This window comes from Pseudorasbora parva, chromosome 5, assembly GCF_024679245.1.
Source record: "Pseudorasbora parva isolate DD20220531a chromosome 5, ASM2467924v1, whole genome shotgun sequence".
Classification (NCBI taxonomy): Eukaryota; Metazoa; Chordata; class Actinopteri; order Cypriniformes; family Gobionidae; genus Pseudorasbora; species Pseudorasbora parva.
Window position 1 is genome coordinate 23,789,313 of NC_090176.1, and position 23,749 is coordinate 23,813,061.

The following is a 23,749-nucleotide window of genomic DNA, read 5'->3' on the forward strand; positions in this document are numbered from 1 at the left end:
TGCTGGAAAACTGAAGAATTTGCAGAACCTATAGGATTTTTCAAAATAGCACTGGGCAGTTTAACTGCTCAGGACAAACAAGGGACTCAAGAACAACCGTCACAAGAACCCAAGACCTCCCCCCAAAATAACAACAAACAAACAAACAACTGTGGATAAAAAAGGACACGGTATTAAGAATAAAGGGTATTTAAACTTTTGAGCAAGGTCATCTTTATACATTGTTTCGGGGGGGGGGGGGGGTTCAAAATCAGCAATTCAAAATGTCTTTCAGTCGGCCAAAATCAGACCTTTTTTTTATAAAATTGCAAATTACCCCTCGGTTAAATAATCTAAGAATAACAGTCAAATGTATTTGGCTTTTTTCCCACTAGAACAATAATAGATTATATTTTAGAAAATTTTTCTAAAGGGTTTCCTCTTGTACCAAAAATCATGTACAGTAGGCTAAATGAGAAAAGCTATGTAATGCCCCTGAGCGCCGTCTGCTGGCCAAATGCTGTCACAGCAGCAGCTAGCGTGCATTATATTTTCCGTCAGCATGCGAGCAGTTCTCAGTCCCGCAGCAGCATCCACAGCGACCGCAATACGAGGAGCCGGGCTCATGTTTCACATAAGTTTCGATCAGCGCTGCTTTGCTGAGCTTTTTTTCTCTTTAAATAGCGAACGCCCCGGGACCCTTTTACATGCGTGATTCCTTCCTCTATACGGATCTGGCAGATTGCGTTATTTTAACTGTTCTGTTTCTATGGAAGTCTTTGAAGGATTATCCTCTTCGAAAGCCATTTCAGTTTAATATGGAAAACTGTCATTCTTCATATTCAGTACGACTTCAGGGATCTTAATGCAGATGTTGTGGGAAGTTTAATGCAGATGTTGTGTGATGGTAGGATATCATCAGCTGTAAGTGATCGAACCTGAATCAGGTAAGCAAATCCAAATTCTAAATACTTTTATAGCTCGTATTATTTGAGACTAGCACTCTGCTGTTCATCTTTTTTTAATACAGTAATATTTTACATAACACAAATGATGGTTCATGTATTACATGATAATATTATATAATAGGCTATATAAAATCTATGATTAAAAACCTGTCGTAAACCTTAAAGTCTGACCTAAAAAAAAAATATTTTCCTCTAATAGCTCATATTGTTTTAGACTGAAACCTCCTTATTTGTAATGTGTATTAAATCAGTAGATGACTCTGGCGATTGCATCTTCATTCAATGCCTCTTCTCTTACAGTAACCATGGCTTACACCGGAGTGCAGAAGGCTTTGAAGAGTGATAAGTTAGATGAAGCACAAGCTCTGGCCAAAAGCTGTGCAGGCAGACCGGACTTTCTCCCCTGTGATGGACTGTCCATCTGCGCGACACACAGCCATGGAAAGTGTTTCAAACTGCACTGGTGCTGCCATTTAGGCTGGTGTCACTGTAAGTTGCCAACTTCCAACATGCAAATACATTCTATTCTATTCTATTCTATTCTATTCTATTCTATTCTATTCTATTCTAAATACATTATGACATTACTACTAAAATGACTTCACACAATAGTGCCGCTGACAGTATGATTAAAGGTCACTGCCCAAATATTCTATATAGCTGAAAGGATTGTAGTCAATCATCTTGTGGAAAAAAGGTTATGTGATAAATACATGCATCATTTTCCATTTTCTTTACTATTTATATGAATCTACACTCTTAGAAGAAAAGTCTCTATATTAAACCTTAATGGGTTCTGTCAGGTGCTTCATTTTTATTTAGCTCCGCCTCATTCATTTTTTAAAATTAGACATCATCCTTCTTAGTATTTCTCAATCAATTTATAATAAAATAAAAATATAAGAATGCCTGTTTTCCCATTTATTATCTGTGAAAATTTGCATAGGGTCACTCGACCCGAGGTGTGTGACAGTGTAAGTATATTTTTTTCTGCACAACAATAATTGAATCTTTGATAATTGAAGTGCATTTCACCTTCATTCCACAAGGTGGCAATGCCCGATACACAATGAGGAAGTGACGTTTCACTCATAGTTACCGCAGGCAAAAAACAAAAGAATAGGACGCATCATCAGCAAAACTTGAAATGGCTCAGCGATTTACAGCACAAGTTCTGAAACGCTATCTGATATTAGTGTCGCTGTCACTTGATGGCGGATCTGGGGTAGGAGCTGGCAGCGATCAAAATATTGATCTTGAAGATGTTGAAAATGATAGTTTTGAGAATATGTTTGAGATTGATGAGCCAGATGGTGAATGTACTGGGAAATGAGCTCTGACGAGGACAGATGATGATGGTATAAAAAACATCTGCTCAAACTGAACCTGTACGAGCTCAAAAAGGTGCTTTACTTTATACGTCTGTAACTGTTATTCTAATATCAGGAGAGTTTTATATTATCGTGACTGCTAGATATCCAGCCGTGTTACATATTAGAGATTTGGGGCACTAAAGACCTGAATGTGTAATAATGATTGGTGAAACATTAATGCATTTAGGGGTTAATTCATTTTTTATTTTAATAAACTTTTATGAAAAAAATGAAATAATCCATTAAACATGAAAGAATTACGCAAGCTTTTAAGACATTTCTCCTTACATAGTACTTTTTTGCCATAGAAGGTTCTTTAAAATTGAGTCAAGATCGCTATAGAATCCCATTGAACCGTTTTTTCTAAGGGTGCGTTAGGTTACAAATATGACATTTATTTTAACAACACTATACTTTGTGTATGATCACGCAATCTGTTGATCTTATTTATTGTCACAGCTGTTTTGGAAACATTTATGAGCTTGTGTTGTCATCTGTAACTTCAGCTGTACCTGAGCACAAGTTTAAGCATTTCTTATTTAGCGAGATGTGTAGATCTCCCCGGGAATATCCCACCAGCAAATGCATTGTGAGAGTTAAACCCTTAGCTGACTTTATCAAAGTTTCCTGAACCTTGGCGTCACCTCTATATTCTCCAGTTGTTAGCTGACCATGACCCTGAATCCACCAGTCATCAGCGTATACACACAGGAAGCGTCTGCTCTGCTCCATAGCAGGATGTTCACTTCCTCCAGTAGTTCACGTCACTCTGTCTAGCTCAGGTCCCAAGTGATTGTAAAAGCTTTCATTGTGTTTTAAGGGAGGTAAATGTCAGTACGAGCCCTTTAGAACGGAGTGAACAGATCAAACCGTATTTAATACCCTCTCATGACACCTTTGCCAAGGGAACTGAACTTTATTAAGTCCGTCCAACAAATGATAAAAGTATATTATCCTCACTGGCCTTCACAGAAGTTTTTTGATTTCCTCTATTTTTGATTAATCCCATCCTTTTCCTTGTTCAGCTACTGGCCATGTTTGTGATTAGTTATACCTAACAAATGTGGTTACTTAATTTATTTATTTGATCATTAAAACATGTCTTTATTCAACATATTCTAATGTAATACTGGTCTACAAATGCAGTTATGCAGTTCATCGTTGTTTGCTTGCATTTTTAATCATTTGAATTAGCACATACATCCACATTGTGAGATTTGAAGTCGCAAAATAATGAATTTGGATTGCAGAATGGTGGTAGACACTTAAATTTGTGTATGTCCTTTATCAGTGTGTGCACATGATGGCAGCTATAATCTGCCATTATTGCAATAGAGACAGAGCATTATGTTAATGCATGCTCGTGGTTTATCAGCCAGCACACTTGTCCTGTGAGAACTACTGACTGGCGCTTCATTGTTATAAACACTAAATGTAGCATAAAATTACAAATACAACATGCTCACCCTGATATGTATTGTTTGGCGGATCTGTTAAATAATTCATGGAAGGAAATCCTGGAGCTTTGTTGCGTAACTGTAGAAACTAAGGGCCCTATTTTAATGGTCTGAAGCACAGGGCTCATGGCGTCCAAGAATACGCTTAGTATTCGTGCTAGTTTAACTACTAAAATGGTCAGCTTCCAAAAGTTGTACCTAGTCTTGTAATGAGTCATTAGTGTGTTTTGGGTGTAACGTGTAATAAACCAATCAGTCTCTTCTCCCATTCCCTTTAAAAGCCAGTTGCACTTGGACCAATGACGGATTCGCTATTTGCGATCGGAAACACGGAGCGCTTCTCCACAGAGTAATCATTTTATTTTTTATATTTAAAAAAAAAATTGTGTGCTGCTACGTGTTGCTGTGTGTGTAATAAGCAGAGTGTCCGTGTCCGTTAAAGGGATTGTTCACTTTAAAATGAAAATTCTGTCATCCTTTACTCACCCTTGCCTTTACTCAGCCATTGACTTCCATAGTAGGAAAAAAAATATTATGGAAGTCAATGGCTCCAGTTAATTGTTTGGTTACTGACATTCTTCAAAATATCTTCTCTTGTGTTCAGCTGAAAAAAGAAATTCATACAGGTTTGAAACAACTTGAGGGTGAGTAAAGGATGACAGAATTTTCATTTTAAAGTGAACTTTCCCTTTAAATAACATAAAAATACTGCGCTATTGACTTTAGACCAGGTTTTTGTTGGTCAATGGTGCAGTCGTTTTCAAGTGCCTCAAAATAGCAACACGCCAACGATGCGCCTGAACACACCTCGTTTTAGGACCAGCACGTCCATGGACGCACTGACAGGTGCGAATGCATTTGCTTTTTAAACGACATGGCGCTGGAAGTGAAAATTAAACTAGCTAAAACACTTGTGTCGGGCATAGCGTTGCATTGCGCCAGGTGTATGATAGGGCCCTAAGACTTTTGAAATGACACCTAGCATGGTGACTGCTATTCATGATTCCATACTGGCTCATTATTAGATTAAGCTCTTTCGATTTTATGACAGATCTACAGATCTTTTGCTTTAGTGTAAATGTACACTTAAAGGGATAGTTCACACAAAAAATAAAAATGTTGTCATCATTTACTCATCCTCAAGTTGTTCCAAACCTGTATGAATTTCTTTCTTCTGCTGAAGAAGAAGATATTTTGAAGAATGTTGGTAACCAAACATTTGATGGACTCCATTGACTTCCATAGTATTTTAATCCATATTCTTCAAAATATCTTCCTTTCTGGGGGAATAAATGATGACAGAATTTTCAGGTGAACTATACTTGTAATATGAGAGAGTCATTTAACTTTTAACTTGAAAAGCCACTCTCCTGCTGTTTTCAAATATAGTTTAGTTAGTTGTGTCGCTACTTTTAGTTTTTTTAAGTTTGGTGTCAGTAACATTTTTCTAAAAGAAATTAATGCTTTTATTCAGCAAGGAGACATTCATTTGATAAAAATACTAATACTATTCAAATAAATACTATTCCTTTAAATGCTCTATTCTATTAAGCAGCACAACTGTTTTCAACATTTATAATAATAATAAATGCTTTTGAGCAGCAGATCAGCATATTAAAAGACTGAAGTAATGATGCTGAAAATCCAACTTTACCATCACAGGAATACATTATATTTTCAGATATTTTCAAATATAAACCTATTTTTTTTTTAATTGTAATAATATTTAACAATATTACTTTACTGTATGACAGGTTTTTATGTACATCTCAGCATTGGCCCTTTAAGTAATCACCTTTATTATCCTTATCATTTCATCACACAAATATAAGTGTGGCCTGCCTTTTTCCCTTTGTCTTCTCCGTTTCTCTCTCTTTCTTTAAGTGAAGCATATCCCCTCCCCACATATGTTTCTCCTGTCAGAGGGTTACTAGGTTTGTCTGGTGAGAGGGTCTCATGGTCCTTATTCTTGGAAGGGGGACAGCAGGATCCTAATGTTCTCCTGGTTGATATAATGATTACCAGATGTGGTCTATATAATGCAAGTACCACCTGTAGCATGTCCCCATAACATGAGATGTATATGTGATGTAATCGTTCTCTCATTGGTTGAATCCATAATACGGCTCTTCTCTTTTTCCTATATATATTGCATCCTAAAAATAAATCTGGGAGAACACCTTTTTACCTTCTCCTCAGATCTGAGTCATATGTTTGTTTGAATCCCACAAGGAGGGCGGGGAGATCACGGCGCGTGAACGGGACACTTTGACTAACTCTGTAACTGTATTTTTGATAAAATCCTTGGTGAGCATCAGACATTTTTTGTACAATTTTTTTTATCTTACTGACCCCACCAGATAGTTACTGCTAAATAAAAAAAGTGTAAAAAAAATCTATTGAATACAATATTCTGTTTCCATTCTAGAAAAACAATCTTTATTGTGTTGTTGTCTTAACTCTTCTTTTGGTGCAATGAGAGCCCCAAGGGGACACACCGCTGTGTTATGGTGTACATTGTGATGATTTATTAATATTTCTCCTGCACAGCACCGCACTTGATACCAACAGCTTTGCTGTGCTGTGTTTGGGTTTGACAGTATCCAGTCGTACTCTGAGCAAATGCAAGGCTGCGGTGAGAGAGCAGAAGCTGTGAGAGTGGCGTGTGCGCTCCAGGCGTGTACGTGCTGCTTAGTGAAGTTATGTGGCCATGTGTGAAACGTCGAGAAGGAAGCCTCCTGTTTTCTGGCTCTGTGCCTGCAGCTCCAGCTGTCAAACAGTGATTTCCTCTCTGAGCTCTGTTCTGGCTTGGAGATCCGGTCCTTGTCCAACAGATTTATAAAACAAAGAACCGACAGAAGTCTGTAAATGAATGCCAAACCATACAAGTGGAACCTCTATTGTTGATTGCACATGAGAAAAGTGTAGTAATTGTGTTCTGAGACAGTCGACAGACACGGCGCCCCCTGCAATTCCTTCGTTTGCTCTCTTCCCGGGACATATTTGGAACTCCTTAGAATGTAATGAGTTTGTTTTGCTTTTGTGTTTCTTTCGTTATCTTTGCTTTTCTTGGCTGGATATGTTTATTAAGTTCCAATCGAGAATTTATTACAGGAATAATATCAAATCTCAGGGCTGCAGTAATTTGCTTATATAACTTTACTATTACTTATAACTATGTCCAGTTATTTATTTATTTATTTGTATATATTAATAATTCTCTGTATTAGTAGAAGTATCGGTTTCATTTACACTATCCCAGATATAGTGCATTAATTGATTACAGTATATATTATTTTGTATATAAGTACAAAAAAGGAGATAAAATGCAACACAAATGAATTGGCAATCTTTTTTGAACCGTTTAAATCTGAATGAATATATTCACAAAAACAATCAAACTTCCCTGTGCTTGATATGAGAGAGTCATTTAAGTTTTTACTTGAAAAGCTACTCTCATGCTGTTTTAAAATGTAGTTTAGTTACTTGTGTCGCTACTTTTAGTTATTTAAAACCTGGAATAGTCATCTGTTTACAGCACCGAACACAAGCTATTTGACAGTTGCTGTCTTATGTGCCCAGTGTAAATCCGTTCTGGGGTAGTAAATGAGATGGAGAGTTATACTGTCATATTTTATCTCTGTACAGCTGACTCCTGTTTAATTCAGGAGATGCTTTTGAAAAAGAAAAAGACGGAGGGTGCATGTTAGAAAGACCTTTAGACAGAGAGATGAAACAAGAGACTTCCTGTCAAAGGCCATGAGCGAGTGTGTGGATGTGGATCTGGGCTTTAGATAACAAGGGATTAGTGTTGTCATAGATGTCCTGATCACACCCTGACTACATTCTGCCAGATGTATGGAACAAAAAGGAAACGAGCTGTATGGTCTTTTTCATTTTGCATTTTTCAACAAAGGAGGAGCGTGAGCTCCCATCTGAAACATTAAATCACAAATGGGACAAAAAAAATCCTTTGTCCTTGATCAAACTTTTGATAATGCTATCTCAGATTCTAATCAGTATATTTAGAGTACAATTCAAAGAGGATCTTTCATGGAAAACAAGATTTTCATTTTGAAATATAGTGTTTTAACAGAGCAAATGAGAGTTAGATCAGATATCATCATATTAAAACCATGGCCACATTTACTTTGGGGACGGGTATGGATTTAAATATAATGGCATGGCGAAAAACAAAAATGCTTTATATTTAAAAAATGTGTGGTCAAAAATGCCCATGTAGTGAATTTTATTTAAACATATTATGAATAAAACAGATAAAACTTCCATATTGTTATCAGTACAACCTTGAAAGCATGTTTTATTTGACATGTGGTGTATTTCAATAATTCTAGAGCTAGTTGGTTTACTGTCTGCAGACCCATATAGTGACCTATGGCTGGCAGATCAGTTCTGTATTACAGTACATGTTGTGAAATGAAGAGCTAATACGTACGGTAGGGTTTGGTAAATTATTATTTTTATATATTTATATTATTATGTATATTATATTATTATTATATTATATTTTTTCTCAACTCAGATTGGCTTAAAATGTGAAGAAAACTTCCAAATCTAAAGTTTTGAACAAAGATTCTATTAAAAAGTACTGTGGTGGTAAACAATAGTAAGCTATATAATATAATATAACGTAACTTTTTTGTGGTGAAGATTTGCAAAAAATTATATAATTAGAATGTACAATATAAATCCATTTTCCAAACCGTTTTTATTTTTATTTTATTTTTACTCTGAATCATTATGGCAACCTTATAATAAGTGTTTATATTGGGACTATTTCAGACCAGACTGGTAGGAACCGCTGTGGAGGAGCACAGTCACTGCATGACTCGCCATAGACATAAACAGAGAGAAGTAGCTCCGGCTTCAATGTTCTTCCACAAGACACATGCAGTTCTGTTTAACCGCTACAGCGCAAAAAGTTACGGACTGCAGCATTAATATAACCAGAGGACATCCAATTACGTAAAAGTATTCAAACAAAGCGTTTATTCTATATGATATGATTGCACATTTGTGTATTTGCTGTACATTTGTACTGTACATTTACTGTACATTTGTATTTTTGTATTTCATGTTGATTTGTTTTTATAATTAACAGTCATACAACCAACAGATCAGTAATTTATTTCACATATTTGATAATTTGAAGTATTTGACATGAATGCCCTTTGATAAAAAGTAAATAAGAAACACCCAGGTGTACATATCAAAGCCTATTCGAAATTCAGTATCTTGGCAGTGCCACTGTTACTCATTTAATATGCAAAAAGGTTAACCAATCATAACAGAGGTCATTTATAGAAGTATTAAAGGTAGGATAGGTAAGAATTGGCTTTTTTTCCAAATTTGTTTACACGTTCATTATATATCAATACATAATTAAAATGTAAGTACTCCAAAAAAGAAAGTATAAAATTTGAGTGTCTGTAGACCTCTCAAGACTGTTTTAAAGACAGCTCATTATTTCCATTCACCCTTCTGGGCTCTTTCCAAAGCCACGCCCCAGAATACATGAACGTGCCTCACCGACCGCTCAGCTGGAAGACGCATTATTAACGTGAGAGGAGCAATCACATGTAATAAAACATCTAACTTTATCAGTATGAATATAAACAAATAAGATGTCTTTTAGTACTGGTAAAGTTTAAAATATATTTTTGTTTAATTTGGTAACGAGCACGTTATATTTATAAGGCAAAGCTAAAAACGGGTAGCATTGATATCTCCCCCCCCCCCCCCCCCATAACATCAGTTATACTCTGATGAAGATGAATTTCGTGTAAGATTCATAACATATACAGAGTTTTGCATGTAAGAGTTTCCATGATGAAAGCATTGTTGATTAGTAGTAGCTAAAGCTAACTTAGTTCTAAAATAAGTTCCTGGATGCGGTGTACTAGCTTTTACACATGCATTTTGTTATCTTAAGTTGAATTTTGCGAAATTCAACACGACAACAATCAACTTGAGCTAAACATATTGAGTATTTATCATCTCTACTAATGGCTAAGTGTATAATATTGTAACTTTATGCTAAGTAATGTTATGTTAGCTATATTAGGCAGCTTCATGTGCTCTTGATACATGCTTCATGAAAACATAAACCGAAAAAAATGTATAATCAAAATAAAAGATTACCTGTCCAGCAGAAATACAGCCAGCAATGAGTCGTTTTTCAGCCACTTTAGGTCCCTCAGTTCTCAACATCGTTGGAAAGCCACGCTGATATTTACTCATGTTTTATTTTTTTGTTTATCCAAAGACTTCTTGTGCATTGCCTTTACATGTAGGCCTACTGTCTTCCTTTTTTTTTTTTGCATTGTTTGCCTTCGCTGACTGCAAAACCCGGCACCACGCATTTTGAATGCTTTTGCTCTTCCTAGGGGTGCGTGCATGTGTGGGCAAAACCTGTAGCAAAAGCGGTGGTTGCCATGGTAGCAAGAGAGAGTGACAGTCGCCCAAGCCAATCATTTGTTTCGTCCCGAATAAAAATAATGAGCGGTGTTTATTGCAGATTAAAAAGTCTAGAGTCACTTGATTTTTATTCTCTCTTTTTCAGAGTACTTACATTTTAATTATGCATTGCCATATAAAGAAAGTTTAAACAAATTTGGACAAAAGTGTTTAGATCATTCCTACCTACCCTACCTTTAAAGCTACAGTAACAAAGGACCAAAGCAAGGGTGGGAAATGATCATGTAAAACTCAAGAAACATTAACTAACATGGACTATAAAAAAAAAAAAATGTAATGCTATAATGTGTAGAATAAGCGTTCATTCATTCTGTGAAAGTAGTATTGCTAGACTGTAATACAACCTTTGGATTACAGCATAACCTTCTATTTGTATCATTCATTTGTTCATTTTTTTTCTCTCATTATATGTGCATAATGAAATGTTTCAATGAATTACACTTGACTATTTTAGATTTTATCTCTTAAGATGAACTAAACTGGTGTGGCAGTAGCTTTCATTAGCATGTAGTTGGACGCCACAGGTTTTTGGATAACTCTCTCCATGTGAGATACTGATGTGCATGCTTTAATGAAAACAAAATAGATTTATTTGTAAATGATGATGACTTTCAGACCAAAGGCTGCAGCCATTAATACTGCAGTGCACTGCAAGACTGAACATAATGAAGCATCCTGTGAGTTTTAATGTCTATGCATATCTCTATTTTTTTGTTTTTTTGTTTGTTTCAGTTATACTTAAAGTTTTGCTACCTAAATATTCTCAAAGCCTTAGTTAGACTTGACTTGCTTCAGTCTTTCTGAGGCAATACAATTTTAGTAAACTGATTAATGTGGTTTGTTTTCTGATAGATATTCAGGTAATGATCTCTTTTTAATCTGTCTGTACAGGTAAATACGTGTACCAGCCCATGACCAATGTCGCTCAGCTACCCAGCACACCTGTGCCGGTCGCTCCATCCGACTGCACCGACACCATTGATCTGTCCATCTCTCTGACGGAACGATTCCTTCGCATCTCCCCCTGTTTCCTGCCACCGCCTTGTCCCGAGTCCCCGAAATACTGCAACATTGCCGAACTGTTTATCGACGACTACATTGTCAAACGCATCAACGGCAAGATGTGCTACGTTCAGCGGCCCCCAGTTCACACAGAGGCCCCTCTTAGCCCGCCTAAGATAAACCCTGCTTGTCTGATAGCACAGAAACAGAACACTAAAGACAAGCAAACAGTCGAGGAGACCGTTAAAGGACCAAAAATGGGCCACTGCTCTTCGCCCTCCAGCTCAGAGGACTCAGGGATCAATGCTTTGGGAGGACACTATCTAGAATCCTGCGAGGAAGAGTCTGAGGAAGAGGATGAACTTAGCATGGATGGACACTCTAGTCCGGGAAGTCTATGGGACCAGGATGAATGCAACCTACTGTCCCCTTCCAAATCCACTGTGGAGATTATTGAAAATATTGAAACTACTGTGTGATATTTCTAGACTGCATATTTGCTCTTTCTGTTCTTATCACATCTCTCTCTCTTTGTCTGACAAGATTAACTCGTGTTAAAGAATTATTGTATGTAGAGAAAAATGCTACACTCATAAAGAAATTGCTAAACTTTACATTTGTCTCTAATCTACATTTCTACTCTCATTGTCACATGATCCTATGTTTGAGGTTTATCAGCACAGTTCTTGACTTTAAATCTGCACTACTGAAGACTTTTTGGATAAAAATGAACCAAATAACATTATTGATTGAGCACATAAAAACACTTTCAGAATTGTGTTCTTGCCTTACCCAAAATCACTAAGCCATGGTGAAATATAGTAGAATAGCAAATCATTCAAAATGAATTGAGGAACTGGGGGTAATTCATTCAAAATAAAACATTTTTTTGAGTGGACATGTTTTTGTGGGATATTTTGTGTTTACGTCATTTGTCCTTGCATTTTTTAGTCATGTCAGCAAACCAAGCAAAGATGGTCAGACTACTTTCGTGGCTGGAATTCTATACTTGCTCAGATTGCATATATTTTTTATCTTGTAGGACGTTCTTGCTAGTAAATCATTGTTAATTTGATAAAATCAGATTAATTTGTGCAGAAGAGCAGTGTCGACTCAAAAACCAATGTAAAACAATAGGTGTGTTCAACTTGAAGTGGCGAAGTGACTCATTTGTGACATCAATGTACCGGGAGAGCAATTAGAGAGCAAACGTTTCGTATGCTCAAAGCCATTTGAAGGCAAGCTTGCAACCTTTGCTGAAATGCAGTAACAGGGAAGGAGACTAAAGGCCTTTTTGTAATGGATGTCAATGAAGGAGAGGCTTCATTACGTTTAATGAATCGTCAGTCAGGCGAATCTTCAACATGCCTGCTCTTAAAGGGATAGTTCACCCAAAAGTTATAATTACCCCATGAATTACTCACCCTCAAGCTTTCCTAGGTGTATATGACATTCTTCTTTCTGACGTCATATAAAATAAAAAGTTATATAAAAAAATAAACAAGCATTATGATGCCACTGTATGACAGCTCAACATTTGAAGCCCCAAAAAGTGTTTCCATCCATTATAAAAGCAATCCACCTCTGGCGGGTTAATAAAGGCCTTGATAAAATTGATGGGTTTTTGTAAGAAAAATATCCATACCTAACACCTTATAAAGTAAAAGATCTAGCTTCCGGTGGACCGCCTTCCATATTCAACTTACGGAGAAAAGGCAACTGTCGCGATGATGAGGTCAGATGAGGGTTTTGAACTATGTGAGGAGTTACACTTTCTGCGCAAGTTGAATGAAATTGAATGAAATTCAATGACGTCAAGGCTGTGATGTGATTGGTTATCAAAGTACATGTGATCCAAGTTAGCTATTACATTTATTCTAATGGTAGAACCACAGACCCTTGTATCTCCCAATTATTAGACCATCTCTAGTATGCTTTCGATTCACCCTCGCTGTACTTTGATGTCATACACCCGTCGGTCTGCGCAGCGCCACTTCAAGTCGATCACGACCTAATAAATCTTTAAGTAACTTGCAACTGTATGATTCCACCACTGATGCCGATAAAGAGACTAATATTTTGAAGTGCAGCTTTAAGCCTCTGCTCTTAAACCTGCTACCACTTTATAACAGATTGTAACCAGCTGACCAGTATATGAAGTTTAATCTGCAATATTTGCCACCATGGACCTTTCTCAGTGAACATCTCATTCTCACTGAAGGAGCTGAGGTGATACTGAAGCTGCCATCTCAATAACCATCGAAGAGGTCAGTAGTTATTTTAATGTTCTTTTAAAAGAGCAGAGTAACAGACAATTATGTGTGTTTCCTGGAAATCAAATCCATAACAGTGGTGTTTTTAGCACCCTTCGCTTACAGTGGAATACAGTATACAGCCATATCTGCAATTCTTTTGTACTGTATTCTTTAGCCTATCATGATGCTTTAAAACCATATTTAGCTACGTTCAAAATTCCTAGTAGTTTAGGAGAGGAAAAGGCTTTGCTGGTCTTTGATAATTTAATAGTCTCTAACTCTTAAGTGCGGAATATGACTGGCCTTTCAAATGACTTATGCAAGACCATTCAAAGCACTCTGCAGTGCCGACATAATGCATTTTCATCAAGGTTAATCCTATTCCAATACACAGAACATGAATAGGGCACATCATGAACACTGGATGCAAATTATATTCTTGCCACTATAATTGATATAAGTCATAAATGTTCCCAGCAATTATGGCCATGATCGTCAAATCCTTCAGTTCTCTTGCCAGGTCTCACAAAAAGGAGCAGACTTTTGATATAAAGATTTAGTTTTAGCTCTATGGCCATGATCTTTAACGTTATGGTGCTCACTGATAAGATTTTTTTTCTTAGGTCTTATTATTGTAATTTTCTTGTCTTGAAATGATTTATATTGATTTAGCAATTTTAAGATTTTTTTTTTTTTAAATCCACAGAAAACTTTAAGATTTGCATGCTTTGTATTTATAATAAATATGAGTAATAATTTTAAAATGAAACCTTGCCCATGAAGACACCAGCCAGATGGCATAAACATAACATATTTAAAGGGTTAGTTCACCCAAAAATGAAAGTTCTGTCATTAATTACTCACCCTCATGTTGTTCCCAATTGTTTGATCTCACGGGTCAAGAAGGTTTGGTTAAAGGGGTACTTCAGCTCTGGGAAGATGAATTTGTAATTAAACTGGGTCATTAATGTAGTATAGAAATTATTTTAGAATTTGGTGCTTTCTAAACTAAGAAAAGACAGACAATGTGTTTTTGTCTCATGGGGATGAAAGACCACAATTCCCAGAATGCTTCACTGCCCTGTGAGGCCATTCCCAAAGCCGCCAACTTGATTACTGTGACTGGGAGATGACACTACAATTAAAAACTGAACCTTTTCAATATAATGAGTGAGTCACCGCGCGAGTATCACAGCACTGAGCAAACTGCAGGAGTGAGATAAATGAGCTGATGAGCTCTTGTGGTGAGAGCTGAGGTAATTGCGACTACACTCGTGGCATACATTCACAACGCGAGTTCAGTCTGGCGCGTTTCAGTTCATGCCTTTGCAAGCTTAACTTTTATAGAAATTTATTTGAGAAGTTAAAAGACTTACATTGCTCACCATAGACCATAGCTCCGTTTAAAGGAGTGCCTGTAGCTGCGAGCTGAGCTCGGAGTGTAATCTCCATCCCCCATGCGCGGGTTCAAAACATGTGGAAATGGCTCCCTCTGCTGGCTGTAGTCTTTAGCCTTTGGCCAAACATTCCTCCTATGATGCATATATTGTCAATTTCCATAGGAGGAATTTTTCCAGAAATAAAATGCATAAATCTCTTGTCTCGGGGGGATATGAGGGGGGAAAGCACAGTCATTTGAATATACTCCAGGGTTTCTACTGATATACAAGGCCATATGCTAATCGCTGAAGTAACACTTTAATGACCGATTTTTCTTTTTTGGGTGAACTAACTTTTTAAGTTCTGTGGAGAAAGTGGTGCTTGCCACTTCATTGCTCATGATGATTGGCGAGGGACTGCTTATATGGCTGTTAAGGTGTTTTGAGTGTTTTATTTGGTATTGTTCAGTTCCTATGGTGTTCTGGGTGGTTGCTAAGTAATTTCTGGGTGGTTATTTTCCTCCAAATGTGATTGCTTAGAAAGGTAATAGTACACATTTATTTCAAATGCTGCACAATTCAAGGAATCCTTCATATTCAAATCGCAAACAGGATGAGGTATGTGTGCTGAAGTTATTACTTAAGGTGCATTTACCGTTGTTCAGTGAATTTTCATGGGCAAAATCCAGTAATTTCAATAGGAATCCATGTGAACGAGATGAAGGCGAAAGATTTCCACTTGCAGACTCCACAATGGGTTCAAGCTGTTCATTGCAAATTCAGCACATTAACCAACAGAAAGTGACTTCTGTGTGAGCTATGCTTCTTACAATGCTATATATTGAAAATGGAACTTTTTTGCTGGCAAAATTTCACAGAAATGTCACTGTGACCGTAGTTTTAGGGTTAGAGTTATGAATAAGTATGAGTGACAATAGTGATTTGCTTTAGTATTATCATCAAATTCTAATAGTGCTTTTCGTAGTCACCATCAGAAACAGGTTTGCAGGTTTGCAAAGTCTTCACAAGCAACAGTCATATTGCACTGCAGGCTGGTGTATCAAAAACTGAGCAAGCTTTATTCCCCCGTGGCTGTTGGGATGCAAACATCACCTGATTGATTTCTTCCCTGCGTGGTGTCATATTTGTTGGCACACTGTCTTTTACACTGCATTTTCATACAGCACAATGCTGCTATGTCTGCTCTTGTTTGACCATCTTTTGTTTTATAAATGAATAGTTTAAGTACTGTAGTTGCAAACAGAATGACATTAAAGAGATAGATTACCCCATGATATACTCCCCCAGCCATCCTAGGTGGATATGACATTCTTCCTTTTGGCGAATACAATCAGTTATATTAAAAATGTTTTTTATAATAGTAGTAAATGGCAGCCCAAAATTTGGAGCACAAAAAGTGCATCCATTCATTATAAAAGTAATCCACACGGCTCCGGGGGGCTAATAAATGGCAAGCGAAGCAATGAATGCGTTTGTGAAAGAAAAGTATCCACAACACGTTCTATCTAGCTTCTGTCAGACCCCCTTCCATATTCAACTTACGGAAAAAGCATAACTAGTGCGACGATAACATCAGAGGTAACATAAGAATTTTGAACTGCAAGAGGCTTTACATTTTCTTCGTAAGTTGAATATAGAAGGCAGTTTGCCGGAAGTTAGATATTTTACCTTATAACATTTTAAATATGGATATTTTTCTCACAGAAACCCATTAATTTACTTCAGAAGGCTTTTATTGATTCACTAGAGCCATGTGAATTAGTTTTATAACACATGGATGCACTTTTTTTGGGCTTCAAATTTTGGGCCATTCACTGCCATTATAAAGCTCGGATTAGCCAGGACATTTTTTTTATATAACTGATTCTATTCGTCTGAAAGAAGAATGATTCTATTCTCATTCTATTCGTCTGAAATAAGTATGTCATATACACCTAGGATGGCTTGAGGGTGAGTAAATCATGGTGATTTTCATTTTTGGGTTTCTCTATCTTTCTATTTAATGATTTCAACCCCCTTTTTTCTTTTTCTTTCTTTCCTTTTTTCTTTTCGTGGAACACGAAAGGAAATATTTTAAAGAATGTTAATGATGCTCTTTTCCATACAAAAAAAGTCACCAGAGCAGTATGAACATACTTGAAAACTTTTTTCTTTTGTATTCTATGTAAGAATGAAAGTCATACAGGTCTGAAACAACATGAAGCTGAGTAAATAATGACATCATTTGAGGGTAAATTATTACACAAGCAATCGTAATTATAATTTGACATTTATTGCCCCTATTATAAAGGCATGCTTCATAAAGAATAAAAAATAAATAAATCTGAACATCAAATGGCAGGTTCATCCTCTTGGTTTTCCAATATTGCTTTACGTGTGTCCTTTTCAGAGTTGACGTATTCCTCTGAAAATATGAATATTTTAATACATAAGCCCACACCAGGCTGAGCACGCACACACACTGAGTCAGCTCAGTGAAAGCACTCACACGCAAACGCATGCGCCAAATGACGTCTGTGATCTCATGAGCAGAGCCCCTTCCACAGAAAATTCTTATTTTCAGAAGGGCAATCTTTTTTCTCTCTCTTTCGTTGCAGAAATAATGTCCCTCTGATTGGGGTAAATCAAGCCACTACTGGATCGGGAACTCACCAATAGTTCACCTGATAAACAGCTGCCAAAGTCTATGGTCTGTGTGCAGACCTCTGTGGGAGATCTTGGTTTGATAAGCTCCATAAATGTCTCTGAGTCACCCGCCGAGCCCTCCGTTGTGCTCCCCCTGTAAAATATTCATTGCTTTTCTCTTCTCCTCAAAGATTGTTTTTTAGGGGTCGTTGTTTTTCTTCAACGTGGCCCTGACTCCACAGTCCGCAGTCCATTCAGACATTCATTACACTAACTGTGCACAAACAGTGATTTTTTTTTTCTTTCAAGGAAAACCAATGCTGGGGAGACAAGGCCAAATTCACAATGCAAATGAATAGGAATACTATTAAAATTGTATGTGTGGATTCTGCTGAGAAAGAAAGGCTGAAACTGAAATTCATACATGCTTGATATGAATTGTACAAGTTGCGTTTGATGGCCGGCAATCATTTATACCTTATGAACTGACAGTAGCCCAGATGTTTATTGCTCTGTTTGTGTTATTAGCCTTCCAGGGTAATAATACATTCATAATAGTGTGAGTCATGGGTGTCTTCTTGAAAATGACTTCAGCGGTGAGACTATGAATCTGATTAAGGTAATAGTTTTTAAGTGTCGTGGTGTGTCGTCGGTCTCTTTGTTCATTGAAGTCTGAAGTCTGACCCTGAAGCATTATGGATAACTGACTGCGAACTGTGCGAAGCAAAAGATCAACGTAAATACTGATGCTTTCATCTCCAAAGGTTTTAATAATCCACTCTGATTTTATAGAATCTGCTTGCATACTGGCTCCAAAAATATAATTAAAAATATTAGACAAACATAAAGAATGAGGCCAAGCCATAATTTCTTTCAAAACTATATTTTGAACAAGCCCAAAGCTTTTTAAATGGGACAAATTATTATGAAGCGCTTTTTCACTATTTATTCAAATATGAATAATTCATATTCATGAGAAGGCTTTTTCCTGACAAAAGTACTGTAATCTGTAATCAGTCTATATTTAAATGATAGCAGAAGTGTTTTATTCCCTTTTAGTGAAGCACTTGTGACAAACGAGCCACTCAATCCATGAGAGAATAGCACAATAGCAGCTTTTCCGATTTCCATTGCTCTAAGTGCTTAAACGAAATGATACCTAAAATAGAGTGATGAAAGTAGGATAAATATTTGGCTAGGCAGACATATGGGGCACATGTTTTTATTATGGTTGTATGTATAGTTTTAGAAACTGTCTCTTGCACATTATGAATAACATAGCAAAGTCTTTACTGTCATTGTGCAGTCTTCACTTGGTGTAGTCATACTTAGAAAGTCATAGCCTATACATGTGTACGTATAAATAAACAGAACTGTATCCATCTTGCGGAAGAATTTTGCAGCCGGAGCTATATGGAGCTAGAAATATGACAAAATGATCTGAATTTGAATTGTATAAATCTGAATTATTGACAAGTGTAATCTAACAAAACTGAATATTATGTTGCATTTTACATAGTTCTGAATTTGAATTTTTTTAAATGTTGAATATAGAACCTTTGAAATTGAACACATCTGAAATGTTTTTATGTCGAAATTGTTTAGACATGTATTTTCAAACAGCAGATATTTTGTTCTGAATTAATCGACTGGAAATATTCAGTTTTTGAAAATACAAGATTTCAGATGAAAAAGAAATTCAGATCATCAAATTCAATATTCTAAAATTCAGATCATCAAATTCAATATTCTAAAATTCAGATCATCAAATTCAATATTCTAAAATTCAGATCATCAAATTCAATGTTCTAAAATTCAGATCATCAAATTCAATGTTCTAAAATTCAGATCGCAGAAATTCAGATCTTACAGAAAGTAGGCCAGAGGTCATCAGGGAAGAGTAAAGGATGTCAGAAAAATCCAACGGAGCACCATATCTGATCATTTCATTTCCTATTTGTAGTGGAATAAAGAGAAAAGATCAAACAACCCCTTTATACTTTTTTGTTTATTTTAGATTAATGCACAGAAAAAGAGATTTCGGCTAGATTTCTCATTTTTCGTGCGTGATTTACAAATCGCTGATTAGTGAAGAAAATCTAAGCGTTTGACGTCATCTGTCGTTCTCCAGGGTTGAATCCAAAATCGCCCCCATAAACCCTCACTATTCCCTACTTTAGTCCACTAATACAGTTAACTCGAACAAGTGAATGAATGTAGATGAATGAGTTTTCTTTTGGGGGTGGGGGGTGAAGTTGTTAACAATAATAATGCTCTAATGATGCGTGACCTATTTTTTTAACAGTCTATGGCGTGACATTCACAGATCACTGTAGCCCTCAGTTCAAACAAACGGCAGCGCTCATGACATGAACCAATCACCTCCGCTTTACAGCACGAGAGAAATCATGAATGAACACACAGGGCTGACTGTAAGGGCTCCACATTATCTTTGTCTGGGACAAATCAAAGAGGGTTTTACTTTCCCGACAGGACAAATAAAACATTAAAATAACCAGATAATTTATTTATTATTATATTCAATGTAAACAGCGACTGATAATGGAGTGGATCTCAGGTAACAAAGTCGCGTTGAGGCTGGCGCTGCCTGTCTCTTTGTGAGACATTCGTGGAGAAATCAAAACAAGTGAGCAGCAATCTAAACGATTTCAAATAGCTACATTGCAATCGTGAATTGTGTAGCATAATTCATTATTAGGTACTTACATTTTAGACTCAAAAACCTTTTTTTTTCTATTTCAACTATGATTTCACCAACGAATATAGTTCCAAAGGAACAACACTCAGCGATGTGTTTTGAACTGAATGAATCAGCGTTTTGAATGAATCATTTGAATGAACGACTCAATGACTCACTCATTAAGACGATCTTTTGCTGCCACCTATTGGCGGTTTAGTTTCATGTTTAAAAGTATCATTGCATTTTTTTATTTGTATATTCAAACATTTAGAACATCAATCTCATAACATTATTTATTGCTGTTTTATTTTTGAAGTTTAAATTAATTAATTTGATTGGTAAAAGCCCTAGTGTCTTACTAATATAACTGTATTTATTAATCAAATGTAAGAATTGAACATGAAATGCATACATTTAATAAGATTTTAAAAAATGGCCTTTATAAAATGACATAACGCCCTGGGGTAAATATCACAAATATGCAGATTTAATTAGGCCTATGTAAAAGCTGATAGAACACTGATGAGAATATTACTACAAAATCAATATATTTATACCACCAAAAATCCCCCCAATACACTGTACAGTACATACAATTTACTCTGTACTCTACCTGATAGGCCGGATTTTGAAACTTGTTTGCAGGTATTGAGGGTATAGGGGGCGATTTCAGATTCAGCCCAGGTCTGTTCAACAAAATAGTAGTCTTATAGCAGTAGAAGACTACCGCTTCTTAAACTGTACTGGGCAGGTCCTAGATCAGGCAACTTTTCTGTGCAACTTAACCCGTTTCACAGAAAAAAAAGTTTATCTGATATATAAAATATTAATCAGTACCCAACCTTATTTAATTGTGCGGTAAACCACACGAAAAATGAGAAATCTAGCCGAAATCTCTTTTTCTGTGCATTAATCTAAAATAAACAAAAAAGTATAAAGGGGTTGTTTGATCTTTTCTCTTTATTCCACTACAAATAGGAAATGAAATGATCAGATATGGTGCTCCGTTGGATTTTTCTGACATCCTTTACTCTTCCCTGATGACCTCTGGCCTACTTTCTGTAAGATCTGAATTTCTGCGATCTGAATTTTAGAATATTGAATTTGATGATCTGAATTTTAGAATATTGAATTTGATGATCTGAATTTTAGAATATTGAATTTGGTGATCTGAATTTTAGAATATTGAATTTGATGATCTGAATTTTAGAATATTGAATTTGATGATCTGAATTTTAGAATAATATTGAATTTGATGATCTGAATTTTAGAATAATATTGAATTTGATGATCTGAATTTTAGAATATTGAATTTGATGATCTGAATTTCTTTTTCATCTGAAATCTTGAATCTGTATTTTCAAAAACTGAATATTTCCAGTCGATTAATTCAGAACAAAATATCTGCTGTTTGAAAATACATGTCTAAACAATTTCGACACAAAAACATTTCAGATGTGTTCAATTTCAAAGGTTCTATATTCAACATTTTAAAAAATTCAAATTCAGAACTATGTAAAATGCAACATAATATTCAGTTTTGTTAGATTACACTTGTCAATAATTCAGATTTATACAATTCAAATTCAGATCATTTAGTCATATTTCTAGCTCCATACTCCGTTGGATTTTTCTGACATCCTTTACTCTTCCCTGATGACCTCTGGCCTACTTTCTGTAAGATCTGAATTTCTGCGATCTGAATTTTAGAATATTGAATTTGATGATCTGAATTTTAGAATATTGAATTTGATGATCTGAATTTTAGAATATTGAATTTGGTGATCTGAATTTTAGAATATTGAATTTGATGATCTGAATTTTAGAATATTGAATTTGATGATCTGAATTTTAGAATAATATTGAATTTGATGATCTGAATTTTAGAATAATATTGAATTTGATGATCTGAATTTTAGAATATTGAATTTGATGATCTGAATTTCTTTTTCATCTGAAATCTTGAATCTGTATTTTCAAAAACTGAATATTTCCAGTCGATTAATTCAGAACAAAATATCTGCTGTTTGAAAATACATGTCTAAACAATTTCGACACAAAAACATTTCAGATGTGTTCAATTTCAAAGGTTCTATATTCAACATTTTAAAAAATTCAAATTCAGAACTATGTAAAATGCAACATAATATTCAGTTTTGTTAGATTACACTTGTCAATAATTCAGATTTATACAATTCAAATTCAGATCATTTAGTCATATTTCTAGCTCCATAGAGCTACTTCTTTCTGTTTATGTCAATGGCGAATCACGCAGGGACTGTGCTCCTCCGCAGTGGTACCTACCAGACCGGTCTGAAATAGTCCCAATATAAATACTTTATAAGTGTACCATAATGATTCAGGGTAAGACAAAAACACGGTTTGGAAAATGGATTCATGTTGTACATTCTCATTATATAATTTTTGTAAATCTTAAACACAAAAAAAGTTACGGACAGCAGCTTTAAATCTTTAAAAATATTCAAATTTAAGAGGGTTTTAAAGGACAACTCCTGGAAATTTTTAAGTTTATCTTGATTGTTATACCTTTGTGAGTACAGTCTATATATATATATATATATATATATATATATATATATATATATATATATATATATATATATATATATATATATATATATAAAATAATTGGTCCTTGCAACACGGAGCTGTTAAAGTTAATGCCCAGAGCCTTTTCATACACACGATGCTCTTCCCAAGTGGACCCTTTTTCCGGCTACAACAGAGTTCCCATGGGACTTCAGCTTGAGATACAGTTAGCCATCTAAAACAGATGAATTTAAACATGGCTAAGTGGCTAAACGCATCTCGTTGTCATGTAAGGGACCTGTTCATGTTGGGAAGACATTTTAATTGTATTTTGTGTCTGTTAAGAGGCACAAATACACCCTTTACATTATGCCCCCATAACTGCCGTTTTAGCTGAGGGGGGGCTCTGGGCATTAACTGAAATAACTCTAAAAATAACTGAAATAAATGTGTTGCAAGCACCAATCCGGTTCGTTTATTTTTCTATAAACTGTACTCACGAAGATATAATGATCAAGATAAACTAAAAAATTCGCCGGAGTTGTCCTTTAAACAAGATAACTGGACTTTGGCTTAAATCCCTACTGTTAAGATGAAGCTGACTTCACTGACAATCCCAGGTTTTTCCTATACTTTGCATTTAATTATACTTCATGTATTCATAGAAAAACGTTGCAAATATTCCTCGAAGCTTCACATTAAACTGCTAACGGTAGAGCCAGCCATAAAGTATGCAAATGTTGAGAAGCCTATTTCACAGGTACATCTGGACTCCCTGTCTCCCTCTCATTTCCTCTCATATCCAAAACTGAGCAATTTTCTCCTCCATTCAATATATGGAAATGAAATGGTAACAAAACCCGGCGGCCATCGTCAAATTCTCGAGGGAGTTGAATATGGCAGACTCATTTGTGTTTGAATGGACGAGTGCAGTGGGGAAA

General features: G+C 35.8%; 1 protein-coding gene across 1 annotated transcript; it reads left to right on the forward strand.

Annotated features, from left to right (window-relative positions):
• The first annotated feature begins 290 nt into the window (after nt 1-290).
• Nucleotides 291-11,891, forward strand: zgc:162707 (UPF0524 protein C3orf70 homolog B). Its single transcript, XM_067443570.1, has 3 exons — nt 291-926; nt 1,248-1,436; nt 11,167-11,891. Exons 2-3 carry the CDS (start codon nt 1,253-1,255, stop codon nt 11,754-11,756), a joined length of 774 nt encoding a protein of 257 aa, XP_067299671.1. The 5' UTR covers nt 291-926; nt 1,248-1,252; the 3' UTR covers nt 11,757-11,891.
• The last annotated feature ends 11,858 nt before the right edge of the window (nt 11,892-23,749 follow it).

Excerpts from the sequence above, each read along its gene's own strand:
- zgc:162707 (XM_067443570.1), top strand. The coding sequence starts at position 1,253 with ATGGCTTACACCGGAGTGCAGAAGGCTTTGAAGAGTGATAAGTTAGAT. Across the intron at positions 1,437-11,166 it reads CCATTTAGGCTGGTGTCACT|GTAAATACGTGTACCAGCCC; the intron begins GTAAGTTGCCAA and ends CTGTCTGTACAG.